We start from the raw sequence: 16,081 nt of genomic DNA, 5'->3' as shown, positions 1-16,081 counted from the left end.
TGAAGGTTTCTCCCCCCCTGCTGAAATGAAGAGCAAGTGCAGCCCTCATTAAACATTCAGGGGCACATTGACATATTTCTTGTAAAACCAGTAACCACTCGTGTTTCATACTTAGAGTGATTAATTTTACAAGATACACAACAAAATGCTCTCATTCTTAATAAGGTGCATGCAGAGAGTGCACTCACGGTGCTTACTAATGGGCACTCAGTAATGTGCATTCACTCAGCCTGTGCACTCAAAAACTTAATAATTCATAATAAGCCTTCACAATAAATATAAAATATGCTTGCCCAGAATAGTTATTAGTAATGCTGCTCGGTACACCAATAGACTTTTGATACATTGTCTTAACATTTGCTTGTGTAAGTCAATTAACCTTTATATCACATCAATCTTTAAAAGCAAAACAAAACCAAACCCTTTGCTAGAAATTTTGCAATATAGTTGATAGGCTGGTGGCAGGTTTCAAATAAATTGCCGCAATATCACTTTCAAACATGTATAGTTTTTGAACATTTCATTTTAAGATATATATGAGCTTTTTTGTTAGTTTTCTAATTGCGAGCCAGACTTTCTACAGACCCATTGTAAGCCTCAACAATGTTTTTACACTCCTTCCTTACCTCTTTTCCTCAGAATTCTCTGAGACTCAGATTTGGCTTGTGAGATTTAACTTTTGCATTTGAACAGTGCGTGCACATCCAGTTACAAAATGTCCACCTATATGAATTCAATATAATAAAGTCAATCTAAAAAGTTCATCCATATTGTTTTTATTAGTGAAGTCACATGCTAATTTAAATGCCTTTTGTCACAAAAGGGAAATAATGTCAGTCCTTGGTAAGCCTTAGTCCTGTTTCTAAAGAGCTAACGTATTTACCCCTACAGTTGCTTATTATTGATGGACAGCAGCTAAGAAGTGACCCAGCTACTGTGATGGATGAAGTGCAGAAGTTTCTTGGAGTCTCTCCTCATTATAATTACTCCGAAGCTCTAACGTGAGTCCGTTCCTTTGTTATCTGCCCTATGGCGTCACAGTGTACAGCCCTGCCTACCAAGATCACTTAATCATTAATGACAAACAAAAAACACATTACAACAATGACAATTTTCCAAACTTGGCATTTTCTTAAACACAGTTTAATACCCATCCAGTTTCCCCTTCACTTGCAAACACATAGTACTTTGCAGAACTTAACTGCAGGATCATACATGCAAACTCTATTTTGCACAACACACAGAACCAATGACTGCCCAGTATTTTGTATTAGACAAAAACAAACCCCCAGATTCATGTAAGAATTGTCTGCTGAGTTTGAGTGTTCAATTGGAGCTGCCCAGAACTTGTTTCCTCAGCATACCCAGTTTTGCTTTCTCCACTGCACTGTTTGAAATGTACGTTGGAGTGATGTGAGTTGTGCGTGTAAGAGCTCGGCACACGTTTGCACATCAGACTCTTGAACCTTATGACAGGCTCTGGAACCTGAAGACCACTTAGTGTCAGGTCTGAAAAGTTTGGCTTAAAACGTTTTTATCCCATTCCTATAGGAGTTTAATGACAGAGGCTGGGTTAGAAGCACTCAGTATGGTAAGATTCATCTGGTTGTATGGTTTCTTTGATTGTTCGCTTTTAATGTGGACCAAACATATCAATCCCCAAGACGGTTTTCATAGATGGTTGAGCCAGTTCTGCCAACCTTTTGCCTTGTAGCAACCAGACATATTGCACAGGAGAATTTAGTCTGTACACTTAAAGTCTGGTAAAATTATAAGCTACTAATAGTATATCCCTAAGCTGGAAGTGCCAGGCTCAAGCACAGCACCTGGAGCCAGGGGAGAAACATCATCACTCCCTGAACTTAGGAAAATGCCCTTTGACTTCCCACAGCCTTTGGACTAGATCTAGCCAAGGCAGCTGTAATGAGCCCAGGCCACATTTCTCCTCCTCACTACCAGGAGGTTGAGGCTTTCCCCATGTCTTAACAGCCCAAGTGAGAGCAGACTGGATTTCTCTCTCCCCTCTTAGTCCAGCAGAAAATCATAAGATGCTTTTGCACTGAGCCTCTCTGTATAGGGAGCATCACTTCCCACCTACCCCCCACTGCCTCTGCTCTTCTCATGATTATTATTTAATGCTTCCTCCCCTGGGAAGGTTATGGTTATTTTTATAACAGGTATAAAGTGAGAGTCAAGTGCTTATTGTTGTTCGGGTCTTAAGAACGTTGCTCTGCCAAAATCTTTTTTCAAGAGGAAAAATTTTGGATTTCAGAATGTAATTTTTTAAGTCATTGGTTTCCGAAGCAGATGAATTAGAGGAGGAGTTTGAATACACAGCTGAACTACTGATGTTTGAACAACTGCTGCTGCACATCTGCAGTGCCTTCTGCTAGGCTTTTAAAAACACACACCCACATGCATATATCTTCCATTGTGTCACTAAATTAAAGCCAGTGGAACCACACACCAGGAAAAAATTTGGCCTCTCATATTTGTTTGGACAGGAAAAATGGATTGTAAACAGATCTATAAAATTATGCAATCACTGTTTAGAGGCATCAAGAATGCAAATGTTCTGTGGAAGCACACACTTCTGTGCGGATTTAGGATGGAAGAGAAAAATGTATTAAAGAATGTAGTTGCTTTATGGCAGGGCTGTCAAAGTAAAAAACATTGCATAGGACTGTTCCTAGTCATTACTGCCTAATAACTGTACACCAGGCATTTTTAAAGTTGTCACAAAGCAGCCTAAGGACCCAGTCCTGCAAACACTAGTGAGCAACAAGTTCATCACCCTAAGTAATTACGGGAACATCTTACAGAAGAGTAAAATCCACCCAGGCAGAAGGAAGGTACTAAGCAGAGCTGTGGAAAGAGAGCAGAGGGGTGGCAGAGGCAGGGCTTGGGCATCTGGAGAGAAGAGCACATCACATCGGGTTAGTCACCACAGCTGGGATTGGTGGCTAGGTCATCACTTCTTACATATGCTGCTAAGGAGGACCTAGAGTCAGATACAAGGAAGAAATATTTTATGGTGAGCATGGTGAGTCTCTGGCACAGTTTGCCCAGAGGTGGTAGATGTCCCATCCATAGAAACTTTCAAGATCAGGTTGGACGGGGCTTTGAGCAACATGATCTAGTTTAAGATCTCACTGCAGCAGGGTTGGACTAGATGACCTTAAAATGTCCCTTCCAATACAAAATATTCTATGACTCTATGACTTGCACTTTGTCTTAGAGTTGTGAAAATAAAAGGGGGAAAATCAGCTAATGTTGCAAGGCTTGTACGCATAATGCCATCAATAGAAAGAAGACATTAGGATCTTCACATCCCAATCCCAAGTGCTAGGAGAGGGAAACTAGTCAGTGGCCTCACAAAGTTCCCACTACAGCACTGAAGAGTTGTGTCTCACCTCTCCCACAGCCACTCGTTTTCACAGGGAAGGACCGAGAGCTTAAACTTTTTTAAGTATCTGCACTTAATGAACAGGAACCTAGGACACATGGGACTAAAGTTACAAAAGACTTTTCCTTTTAATCACAGGATGGCCCTACTGGAGCTCCACTGACTGCTAGGAAGATCTATGTCAAGTCTGACATCCTCAGATGACTCATGGCCCGGGGTAACATGGGCCAGTGGTTCCCTTCTTCCTTTGTTGTTCTCAGCAGCCAGAAAAGGAGGGAGGCAGGACAGGACAGGGCTCAGCTTTGGCAAAGGGCAGCCAAAACACCACATCCTCCAGCTCAGCTCATCACACCGTGCACTGCCCACAGAGACAGCTCCACATCCAGCCTCCCAGGGGAGATTTCCCTCATTTCCCGTTGTGGGAACAACAGAAGGAAAAGACAGGATTAGGGGACCATGCTTAAGTACATCCAGCTTGAGCTATCTTACCCTCTTTTCCCCTACCCAGATTTGCACATTCTTTTAATAATGTTCAATATGCTTCTTCTGAGGCAGAAATATTATTTGGGGTATAGTCTTGCAGTTTTCCTTTTAACCAACACATTATATTGCTGCTTCTCTTGGGAAATTAGTGCAAGCCAGCTCAAGTACTTCACCATGCAATGAGCAGATGGAAAAGGTCAAAGCAGAAATTAATCTATCATTGATAAATTCATTTAATCAATGATTTATTTGTTTTTAATTGATATGGCCACCAAGACAGTTTAGAAAACCGAGGTCAGGCCTGCAATAGGCTAGGCAAGAAAAAAGAAACGTGCAGAAGGTTCACCCTTCTCCAGAAATTAGTTCACATTCACTAGAAATTAGTATGGGAGCAAGTTGCAGGTGCACCTATGTTGTAGGGACAGACCCAGGGCAAAAAGGTAGTCTGTAACTAATTAACTCTGTGTTCCAGCCAATTATACTTCCTCGTTTCCAAACATCTGCTGAATAGCAGAAATGTGAAGCTTTTCAATGTTTTATGCATGCTGCGAGTCCCATAGCAATAAATTCCAAACTTAACGCTGCGTGTTGTTCGTTCCTCAGCGAGTACGTGTTTTAAAGCCTTAATCTAAAATTTCTATCTCTTTGAATTTTAGACATCAAAATCAAATTGCATGTTTCAGATAAGACTGCTAAGACAGTGTTTATGCTATAATGCCATCTCTGGAATGAAAATTATATTTAGATCTAATGATATGGAACAACCAACTTCTCAGGTGCAGTTAAATTATCAGCTACCAGCCACAGGTTCTTTCAGCAGACCCGAACGCTGCTTATTTCACTCCAAAATCATCATAAAACACTTCAGTATTATATTTCTCACCATTTTATAGTCATGCAACAATCACACACTTTTGTTTAGGAATAGACTTTGGGATTGAGTCTATGCCTGTCAAAGTCAGCAACTAGATCTGCTTGCCCTTTTTAACCCCTCTCACCCTGACAGTGGTGAACTACAACAGCATCAGCTCCAACTGGCCAGTATGGAAAGCTCTCCTTGTACATATCTGATGATGTCCTTAAAATATATAGCACATCTTATTCCAGGAAAAGAGCTGATTTGGAACTTTTTCAACGAAACATTCTTTGTTCAAGTGTCAACTGATCAAAACTTTAGGGATACACAGAGCAGTTTGGTACAAACAAAATCTCTGACCAAAACCAGACAATAAAATATGAGTCACAGTCCAGAGTGGGGCTGTGTGGGATCCTCGAGAGTGAGGCTCATGACCTTGACTGGCATAGCATGGTTTGGGTTGGAAAGGGACCTTTAAAGCTCATCTAGTCCAACCCCACTGCAGTAAGCAGGGACATCTTCAATGAGATCAGGTTGCTCAGAGCCCCATCCAACATTTGCACCCTATATGCTGGACAAGTAGAATAAAAATAAGCTAGTGCAGGTAAAGTACAATGTGAAAAGCTTCTTGCCTTGAGCAAGAAGGCAGATTTGTAGAAAAAATAAATTCCCAGAGCTTTCACAAGAAAGGAAAGCCGATTCCCACTGTCCCCACTATTTCAGTTGTCTAAAGAGACATGTGCAGCAATAATTGCTGGCTAACGCTGATGTCTTAGTCACTGGGAGATTCTTCTGTAGTGACGTCTTTCAAAAAATATAATCCTCTGTAGGTTTGATCCTCAGAAGGGCTTTTGGTGCCAGTTATTAGAAGGAGGGAAAACCAAGTGCCTGGGAAAAAGCAAAGGTCGAAAATATCCACCAATGGACCAAGAGGTAAGGGCTTTCCAGACAAATATTTAAGTTAACATTTTCTAATATCAACCCTATATTTGACTTCTAAAATAAACATTCAGATTTCTTTTATATTTTTACTGAATTTATACTTTTAAAAAGCAGAAACTTTTAATCAGCTTCGAATGACAGGAGATTAATTGCCCCCTCCTAAGTGCCCCTCTCTGGGAGCAGTGCACAGCTCCCAGGCAGGAGTGCCTGCCAAAACCTGCCGTCGGGCGAGTTTCCTTCTTTCACTGTTGCTGGTGTTTTTTTCTCACCCTTCTCAGTCTCGAGCATTTCTGTCAAGCTACTACAGAGACCACAACGTGGAGCTGTCCAAGCTGCTGCACAGGCTAGGGCAGCCCCTGCCCTCCTGGCTGAGACAGGAGCTGCAGAAGGTCAGGTAGCACGTAAGGACGGGGGACCCAAACAAGGAGGATTTCCTTCACCATCAAACCCCTTGCTTCTCCAACTCACTTGTGATCATCAGTAGAGGACCTCATGAATAATGCTCTTTCTATTAAAAAAAAAAAAAGAAAGAAAACAACAACAAAAACAAAACAAACAAACAAAAAAAAAAAAACACAAAAGAATTAAAAAAAAAAAAAGAAAACACACAAATCCAACAACTGTTTATATGCACGTGCTGACAGTGATTAGCACCGACCCCTTTTGTCAGCTTCCAGGAAATAATACAGAGCTACGTGGCATTACTCTTTATCCAGCCCGGGATTTGTGCATAGCCTAGCTCCTCTGTTCACCAGGAAGCACCAGAAACTGCGTAGGATGGATTGACTTCAGCATACATGACAAATTGCAGTCTGTCAGGACACGAGCAAAGGATGGGAACATCTCTCGCTGGACTGTGAGGTTGGTCATCTGCTGGAGTTCTTTCCATGTTTGTTTTTGCTGTTTTTTCCCCCAATCCTGCAAGTTTTCCATTCATTTTATAGGGCGATATTCAGCACTTGGCAATGGTTATCCCTAGTGATTACGTTGTGTGTGGTATTAACACACCATCATTGCTTTCTCCATAGAAAGAACGGGCGAAATTCTCACCTAACTTGCTTCCCTGGGATTCCTGTAATAACTGATGACAGTCTGTGCCCTTTCTTCTTTTGGGTTTTTAGTGTTTTTTTTTTCCCTTCACAACAAGATATATCCTAGTTTACTGGAGTCATGTGGGTTGTTGAGGTGCAAGGCCAGCAAGGTAACCTTCCTCCCAGATCTCAGTGAAATCTATTCCCTGTCTTTCGGATTGTGGCTACTTTGCCATCCTGCTCAGGTTTTTCATTGCCTCTGTTGGGTTCCTACAGCAGCTGTGACACAGCTCTGAGCTGTGAAATCATATCAAGTATCTTGTCATAATGCCACAGGAGTCCTTAAGGCACTATCAAAACCTTTTAAAATAGAAGCAGGCCATGCAAGCAGTGTACTGACAATAACCTAGTATTGACAATTCTATCTGGAAGGCAATGTTTTTGCTGTGAAAACTTCAAAGTAAGAGATTGGGTTGGTCATTTAGGGTCTCAGGCTGTAAGCTATTACATGAAAAAAAACCCCATACTTAATGACCAAATGTATTTGTTAAGGTTTCAAAAACCGCCTACAGTCCGTTGAAGATTAAACACTTCCTGTAGACTTCAATGGAGTTGAAAGGCCAAGCATATCCACTCTATTCCACATATACATATAAGATGCATATAGTTTTATGCCTGCAGAACTGCGTGCTCTATATCTAGATCAGATATACACTTACTTTTAAATATCTGGTTTTTGTGCCCATAGGTAAATGAAAGGGTGGTCTAGCAAAAATATGATATTATGGACTGTGCTTTCTTCTCAGATGTGTGTGGGCAAGGTTGACAAGAGCAGGCAGAAACTCACTGGGAAATTTAAGCTTGAGGAAACAAATACCATTTAGACATTTCAGCCATGTAACACTTTCTTAAGGCAAAAGCTGAGAAAGCTTTGCTACATGTTCTTTCAGCAGCACAAAATGGAGTACGTTTTAGTTTTCAAACTTCGCCATCTTAGTTCCTAGGCACAAGCCATTTCAGGTGCTACAGAGGCTTTGTGCTTTCCCATCCCCATAAATTTGTTCCTTACCTCCTAGCTCAGGAGATAGAACTGGACATTGGGTTTGTGCCATGAATCTCAGTTCTGCTGAGATCTATACTCAGGGAGCACCAATCAGAGCACATCATGGACTGTAGCAGTCAAGAGCACCTCAGCAAATCCATTTAAGCTTCAAACCAGTTGACATATGTAGATACCTATCTCAACATTTCCAAATTCCTAAATCATGACACTGTCCACCAAGATCATGCCACTAGCTTATTTTGGATTGACAAGACCAGTGCTTCCCAGGGTTATCCTGGTGCTGCTTATCTTGCCTCCAGCTCAGCAGTGGTGCAAGAGTGATGGCACTAGATGGTGAGTGTCCTCTACCACTACCTGCCTCCCACTATTTCTTCCCACCTGGTCTCCATCACTACCCTTCTGAACTTGCCTGGCTGCTTCTTCCCTCTGCACAGTTCCCAGCTCTTTTCTCAGGCCCAGCACTGCCCTGGTGCAAGTCCTTCATCCATGTGAGGAGCCAGCACTGTCCTCCTTGGTCTCACACACACAGCCCCCGGGGTTGCACAGAGGAGAGGCTGAGGTGAAGCCAGCACCAAGTCCTTGCATGGCCCCTTGTGCTCCTGCTCTCCACCTCAGCCCTCGTTCCATCTGCAGAGGTGGGAGTAGGACAAGGCCAGCAGCTTGCTGGCCGCCACAGGAGCACGACATGCCCAGCCCCACCGGTGCTGCCATAGCCTACTCACACAAGGACATTCACAAGCACACAGGGAAGCCCAAAAGGCAAGTGTTGTCCAGTCTCATGTTTGCTTTTAAATATTGAAATGGGATTCATCTTGCCTAAGTGAGATATCTACTTCAGTTTATACATAATGAAGGCAAACAGTGCTTCTAGGACACCGTTCATCTCATCACAAAGCAGACTCCTTAAATGAGCAAGATTAATCTTGCCTCTTCCTCTCTATTGATCGTAAAAGGACAATAGACAACTTGTTCAGAGGAAGAGCTCAGCTCTATAGGTCTGAAATTAGGTGAGCTGAAAAGGAGGTAGTATTTCATCTCACAGCTATAGTTATTGAAGATGAGAAGGAGCTAGAAGCCTTTGAGGGAAGGTTTTGAGTTTGTTTTCCTAAAGTAAGTTTTCTACCTCTTCTATTTTGACCAGAAGGACTCTTCAAAGTGAGCTAGGGCAAACTAAATGCAAATAGTATTCTTGTATTCTTGGCTTTTTTTTTTTTTTTTTTTTTATCTGACAAGAGTCTTGGATAAGTAAGGCTTGGTCAGAGAAGAACATCTAAATCAATCATTTCATAAAATTTTAGCTGTTAAAATGCATTACGTTTGGCTCATCATTAACTAAACGCCTACTTCTTGATTAAAAGCTAAATAAACATGAAAATGGTTTCAGGAGGTTTTCAAGGAAATGAGACAAATACCATAAAATCTGGAAAATTATTTATTGTCCTTAGCTTTTCATTTAGGAAAAAAAAAAGAATGAAGTCTTTCCAACCCTCAGCTATATAACAGCATCATGTCCTTAAAACACACTGGGTATTTTTATACTTCATTGTTAGGTTTTGAGTTTGAAGGGGCATCCTATGTCCAACAGATCTCACGTTCCATTGAAAACTGACATTTGAATTGACTTCATTATGTGTCATATAAAGATGAAATAACAGTATTTCAAAGTTTCATTCCTTTCACTTGTAATAGGACCCATCAACACAGAATTTCTCTCGACCACCGTATTATAGAGAAGCCTTTGTGAACTGGCTGTAAATGATCTCGATTTCTTTTATGCCTTTCATATGGCTGACCATGTAATTGTTGGGATTCTTAAAGGCCAGCAAAACGAATGCCATAAAACGGAAACATTTATTCATATCAGGGGGTCTATAGCTGGGAAAGATAATGCTGGCCCTTCTTTCCTGCTCATAAGCTACAGGATTCATCTCCACAATACCTCCATGTGGTGCAGGCTGTAAATCAACAGGAGTTTTACACACTGGAGGGCTGCAGCTGCAGTTTGCTCCCTTTCCCCCCCAGAAATATGGATTGCTGCAGAGGTTTGAAGGAGCCTGGCTGCACTGAGGACCTGACCTACTGCCCCTAGAGACCAGTAGGAGTCTTACTATTAATTCCAGCAGACCTCAGTTGCTCCCCAAGAGCTGGTTTCACAAGGCACAATCTGGGTGGTTCAATCACGTAGTCCTGTCACTGCTGGAAATCCATCACTAGTTTGGTTTTGGTCACCAAGTGGGGGATCTCTTTCCCTCACCTCTCTCAGCCAGTGCTCTGCCACAATTGGAGCTGCAAGCCAACCCTCACCTCCAGCACCTAGCAGGGCTGTCCCACTTCTGGTCTCACCATACCATGCAGGTCCCTCTCCCCTCCATCCTCCCAATTCCCTGGCTACAAGAAATGGAAAACCTCATGGGCCAGGCACAAGCATCAGGGTCTGTGGCAGCACATTTGATGATTAAAGCAGGACTTTCACCCTCAGAAAACTGAGCTTGTATAAATTGAGGTTGTCTTTGAGGGAGAAGCAATCAGAATAGACTCCAAAATCATCTAAATTTTGCATTGACCTCTCAAGGTCTAAAATAAAGTTGCCAGATTAACTGCTCATAGATGTTTTCTAATAAAACAGATTTTCTCTCTGATAGGGAATCAGACTGCTGAGTGTCCCCAAAACAAATTAAGATGGCAGAATTATAAATTCTTAGGGGAGGAAGATGTTGCGTAATGAAAGCGCTGATGGGTCTAGACTCTCTGATGTGATAATAAAGCAGCAGGCACATGCCCTGAATACAAAAGCAGAAGCTGAATATTTTCTTCTCTTCCTTCCCCTTCCTCGTTTTCCCTCCCATTCATGTTAAACTTTCAGGCAGTGTTATGCACCTAAAAAGCACATGCTGAGGAACATTATTCATCTCCAGAAGAACCAGATGAGAATAAATTTGGTGCAGGGTGTTCATTCCCCCTAAACTGGGCCACCTTAAAGTTAGACATCAGGTCCAAACTAGTCATTTAGTTTCCATAAGTAGCACATTATGTTTATAATGGGTTTAAAATTGATGCTTGTAATAGGTGTGTGAGCGTGTGACAGCTGTGTAAAAACAGGTACGACTCGGGTATATAAACCAGCAGAGACAAAGTGTCTGATTTTACTGCAGGCAAGTGAGACTGAGGTCTCTGTTGGTGTCAGAAGGAGCTCTCTTTGCACATGCAATTTAGCTTTGCCGTTTTAGCTCACAGCTTGCAGTGCCATCTCTCCTACCAGTAGATACTTTCCTTCTCCAAGAGCTGAAATCTCCTATAATCACCTCACTGTATTTATCCTCATCAATATCAGATCATGAAACTTAGCTTTAACGGTTACTTAAATCCATCGTTATATTAGTTCATATGTCTCTGCCAGGAAGTTTTGCTTCTGAGACTTTGTTTTTATTTAAGTGTATGTTCTCGGGATAGGAATTTCCCTGTCAGACTACATTTCTTACTTTGTCTTTATTTTCTTTTTTCCCCTTCCAGTTCATCCTTTTAGCGTGACTGCAAAGGTGTGAACCTGTCCATGGATTTGATTCCTCCACCATTATCCTATCTAGAAAAACTACCAAAAATACGTAAGGATTTGCAAGCAACACAGATTCTGAAGCGTTCAATGCTCCAGTGACTGGATAACTTTTATAAGACTTATTATCATGACTGTAGTATTTCAAAACAAAAGACATCCTTCTTGATAGGGCTGAGGAAAAACTTCACTCTTGCCCAAGCTCTTTTTTTTTTTTTTTTTTTAATTTTCTTTCCCCTCCTACATGACAACAGCAAATCCAGTTGAACAAATACTTGGTGTTGAAGAAAAGGGAATGAAAATAAATTTTGATCCCTCAGAGTATTTTTGCTGGGGGGTGGCTGGTTCGGGAGGTCAAAGTCTGTATTTGCTGGAATTGTTTTAAAAAAACTTGATGTGCACACACCTTATTATTGGTTTTTCTCACTGCCGCAGAATAAACACTTCTGATGGTGTATTTTAGAGAGAGCTTTTTTTCTTTCCTTAAATCCTCTCCTCTATTTTCTGAGCCAAAATGTGCTCTTCAATAATCTCTGCAATATATTTCAAGTTGTTCACTGACTCAGCTTCTCCTCAAGGTTTTCCCCCGTCCTTGACAGAGCAGCCCCAGCACCATGGGATTTACAGCACCCGCTGCACCAGCACTGGGAGCTCCATCAACCTTAGCCTCTGCCTCCTTCCTCCTCCTCCTTCTCCTCCTCCTTCTCCTGGGGAGGGAGCATTCATTCAGGCAAGTCTGGTACTTCTCTGTTTGTTATACTGAGTACCACACACTTATGGGCCTGTCTTTCAAAAGCATTACCTGCCTGCCCTCAGTCAGAGGTGTGGATATTCAGACATCTCTACATAAAACTCTTTCTCTAATTACCACACCAGGCTTCTTTTTTCCTGCTCTGTCTGAGGAATCTTAAAACGATTCAATTTTAGCTGATGTAAATTGTCTTGAAGGTGGCTCAAACCGTGTGCTCAGAATTATGAGATACTGATTTTTTTTTCCCTCCTTAAAATATCATAATGTTTCTACTTTTCATTATAAAATATTCATTTGTTTTACAGATCTATGTCAGAATGAGGTTAAATCATATCAGAGACGAGGATGCTTAGTACAAACCTTACAGAATAGCAAATTATGCCTCACTAGAGCTTTTATCGTTAGGCAAATTAGAAATGACATTACAGACATCTTAATACCAGTTTTGGCTTCTTTCCAGCTCTGATTGATGCTTTTAGAGAAGGGAGACATGGTAGGTAAAATTTTCAAAATATTTTAGGACTTTTTTTAGGCCTTATTTTAGGCCTACTTAAAAAAAAAAAAAATTACTTGCAGGCTCCTAGAAATTAAAAAGCAATTGGCTTTCTATCATAATTATTAGCTATCAATCGAGTCAGACAGTTAGGCACTTTTAAAAGCCCTCACAGACATTCATCTGTCTGCTGCTTTGGATCCTAAATGCCTTTATACATCTAAATGAAGAGATTACTGAGAAAGAAAAATATCATATATATGACCATAATTTTTCCTGTCACTCACAGATCCCTGTCTTTTCTTGGACACGTCTTGTATTTCCTTCATAGTTCCTGGTGGGAAAGGAAGCCAAGTGGAAATCGTGGCTGAAACCTGCCAATGAACCTGAGTGATTTTTGCCCAAAACAGAAATCTTTCCAGGCTCAATCATCTAATATAGTCTAATATAGTAAAAGGACAGCAGAGGTCCTCCAAAAATGTACTTCTATTGAATTCATTAAGGTTTGCATTTTCCCTTCTAGCTTCTGGAAACAGACTCTTCCCTCCCAGACCATTGGAAACCTGGAAACACTAACTAAACTTCCGAGCTCATCTGTTTGTGAAAAGGGCTTTATCTCTATGCAGTTCGTGAGAGGAGAGGAAGACCACGTTTTCATGCATTTAAATATCAAAATTCCAGCTGGAAACTGATTCATAGGTTTACAGACATTTATTATACATAGAATTTATGCTTATATTTCCCCTCATGAAGAATTAAAGACTTCCAAGGGAAACCAGGTTGATACTTGTGTTTCAGCCAGCTGCAACTGTCGGGTGGGGAGAAAAATATTTAAAGTATCTAAATAAACCCATATCTGCCACTTTGGGTTTACAAAGCCATTTGTTGTGATACAGCTAGCTCTAACCAAACATGGGCTGGTTTTATAGGACTCCTATTTCTTTGGGAACAGGAATGTGACATGTTAATACACAAATCTGTTTTCATTGCAGAAGGTCAACTAGCTTTATGAGCTGGTAGTTGGAATCATCCTGGTTTTTTTCAGAGGTTATTTTCATCCAGAGGAAGGTCAGCAGTGGGTGGAGTGGGATTCCTTAATCTAACTTGCAATTCCATAAAATGCTATGGGGATTGAAAAATGCGCTTTATAATTTAGGAGATAATTGCATGCCATTCAATTGACTTTGTACTTGCTACTTTTCTAACTCTGGTGCATGCTCTGCTGTTTTGCAGAACTTATCTGTAAGACACATTCCCTGCTGGGCAATTTGACTTCCCTTCATAGTACGAACTGAACTACAAGAAAAACCTGGATACATGAGGGGCTGCGTTTTTACAGAACTTACTGTGAGGCAGATATTTATTTACAGAATTTTTCTTTAATATATTATTTTTTGTTTTGCTGTGTTTGCCTTGGCCAAGAAATCGTCTCAGCATTAATCTGCACGCCCACCAAAGACACACAGTTCCCATTAGCATCAATGACAATTAAATATTCTCATGAAGGAGAGAATAAACCCACCAACAGGAAACGCTATTTAATGACATTGCAGTTACAGCACATCTTCCTGCAGAGCTTTGTGTAATCGCACCAAGTAAGCAAAGAAAAATTGTTCTGCAACGTGAAGCGTTTAAAATTTCATAAGCAATTCCAAAATAATCTAAACATCTAAAATGGCACATCACAAGCTTGTGGTTTAAGAGGTCTGACATTTAATGCCCTGGCCACACTGGGCAGTCTATGTCTTAGTTAACAAATGATTGTCCCCCACAGTACCCCAATGTAAAAGTCACCAAAGCAGTTGCATAACACTTATGTCCAAATCCATGGACTGAAGGTGGATCTCCTTCTGTGAGGGGACCTCTGAAATGCTCCACAGAGTTGGAAAAACCTACCAAGTCTCTGAGAGTTATCACATCTACTGCCTCAGGAGATTTCTATACTGTACCTGGCAATAAAAAACAATATAACAGGAGCAAGAGTTTTTTATACAGGAAAATAAATGTATGTATTGAAAGTCTTCACTTATATTTCTTTATTATGTGGATATACAGGGCTTGTGAATTTTTTATTTAAGGAGAAAGTTTTCTGTCTTAGATATTTGGTGTTTTCTCTCCTCCTAAAAGGCCTTCTTCCTTGCTATTCTGTAGCCTGCTTCCCCTCCATTTCTGCTGAACTACCCACCCTCCTTGGGGCTACTTCTCATCAAGACCTATTATTTTACTATAATAATTGATATTTCAATACTAATTGATATTTTTTCTATACTACTTTCATCTGCTCCTAGCTTTCACAGAGGAAAAACCCACAAATCTATCTCCCAAGTAAACATCATCTTTCATTTCCTAAACTAGACCTGCTTTAATTAATTTTAAATATCCTAGTTAATTAAGACAACATGTAATAGAAGCCTACTGCTTTCTTTGATGCTTTTCTGCATTATTTCCATGCTTTTTCCACTGTTCAGATGCCCAGTACCAACCCAGGGAAGCTACTCAGTTGTAAAGCCAGGCAGAGGTGGATGGTACCATGTGTAAATCTGCCATCGTTAAGCTGGGAGCTGCAGTTAAATGAAAAATTGTCGTCTTAAGTAGGAAGAACATTTTTATGGATCCTGGTTTGTCCTTTGCAGACTTCAGCTATTTCCAGTAACGGCCACACAGAACATACTAAAATTTGTCAGCTGCTTGGAAGAGGAGAGAGTCGAGCCTAGAGACTTAATTCCCTTCAATCTTCTTAAAAGATATGATCAAATACCTCAAGAAACATTGCCAGCTTAGGAAGATACAGGGAGGCAACCCAGAGAAGCCAGAACAATCAGAATGGACAAGCATCTTAGTGCAACACTAAAACTCGTTTTTCCACAGGTCAGGTGCACAGCCGGGAAACCACCTCTTCTCTCCCTCTGTGTTAGAAGATCTGGCTGAAGAAATACTTCAAGTCTTGCCTGGTTCTTTGTAGGAAGCTATAGTGTAAATTCTTTAATACAGACTATGTTGTGGTGGTCTTTCTAAAGCTCATTTCATGAGGAGCAATTTGGTTGCTTCTCCCTCCCACGTGGGAAAAGCTGAGATACAGAATTTTGACAGACATGGTTTATATTGGTAACATATTGCAACAGTGTTTTTGCTCTGAGGTGGGTAAGGTCTGTATAACAGACAAATTTTTATGATCACAGGAGCCTGCTGGGCAGCTGAAAGTTTTAGTGTGGATCCTAAATCACCATTTCTGTAAGGCTGTGCACTTTTTTTCCAGAATAGTTCTATATTTTCATAAACTTCACTTAAGTCTCAGCACATTGACATAGCAGAGGCAACCACTAATCAGGCAATTAAATAAATTGTGCAATGAGAGAAAATTTCAGAAAGAAAAAAAAAAAGTCACAGAATCACATGTAAAAAATCACATGGTAACAACCACATCCACTCCATCCCCATAGGAGAAGCGTGTGCAGTGGCAAGGCAGTGATCCCAGGGGGAAAGGACTGGGGCTGAACTTACCCTCC

At 40.9% G+C, this 16,081-nt stretch overlaps 1 protein-coding gene across 1 annotated transcript in view; it reads left to right on the top strand.

Annotated features, from left to right (window-relative positions):
* The window catches only part of LOC103778079 (bifunctional heparan sulfate N-deacetylase/N-sulfotransferase 4), a gene marked incomplete at its 5' end in the record, with an annotated part of 14,136 nt that extends 7,939 nt beyond the window's left edge, over positions 1–6,197 (top strand). The window contains 3 exons of the mRNA XM_008945649.1: positions 892–1,001; positions 5,576–5,678; positions 5,966–6,197. Coding sequence (XP_008943897.1) covers positions 892–1,001; positions 5,576–5,678; positions 5,966–6,085 — 333 coding nt within the window. The remainder of the gene's footprint in view (positions 1–891; positions 1,002–5,575; positions 5,679–5,965) is intronic.
* Positions 6,198–16,081: the final 9,884 nt, after the last annotated feature.

This window comes from Merops nubicus, unplaced genomic scaffold (assembly GCF_000691845.1).
Source record: "Merops nubicus isolate BGI_N331 unplaced genomic scaffold, ASM69184v1 scaffold20218, whole genome shotgun sequence".
Lineage (NCBI taxonomy): Eukaryota > Metazoa > Chordata > Aves > Coraciiformes > Meropidae > Merops > Merops nubicus.
Note: the sequence above shows the minus strand (reverse complement) of the source record. Positions and strands in the feature narration are given on the sequence as shown.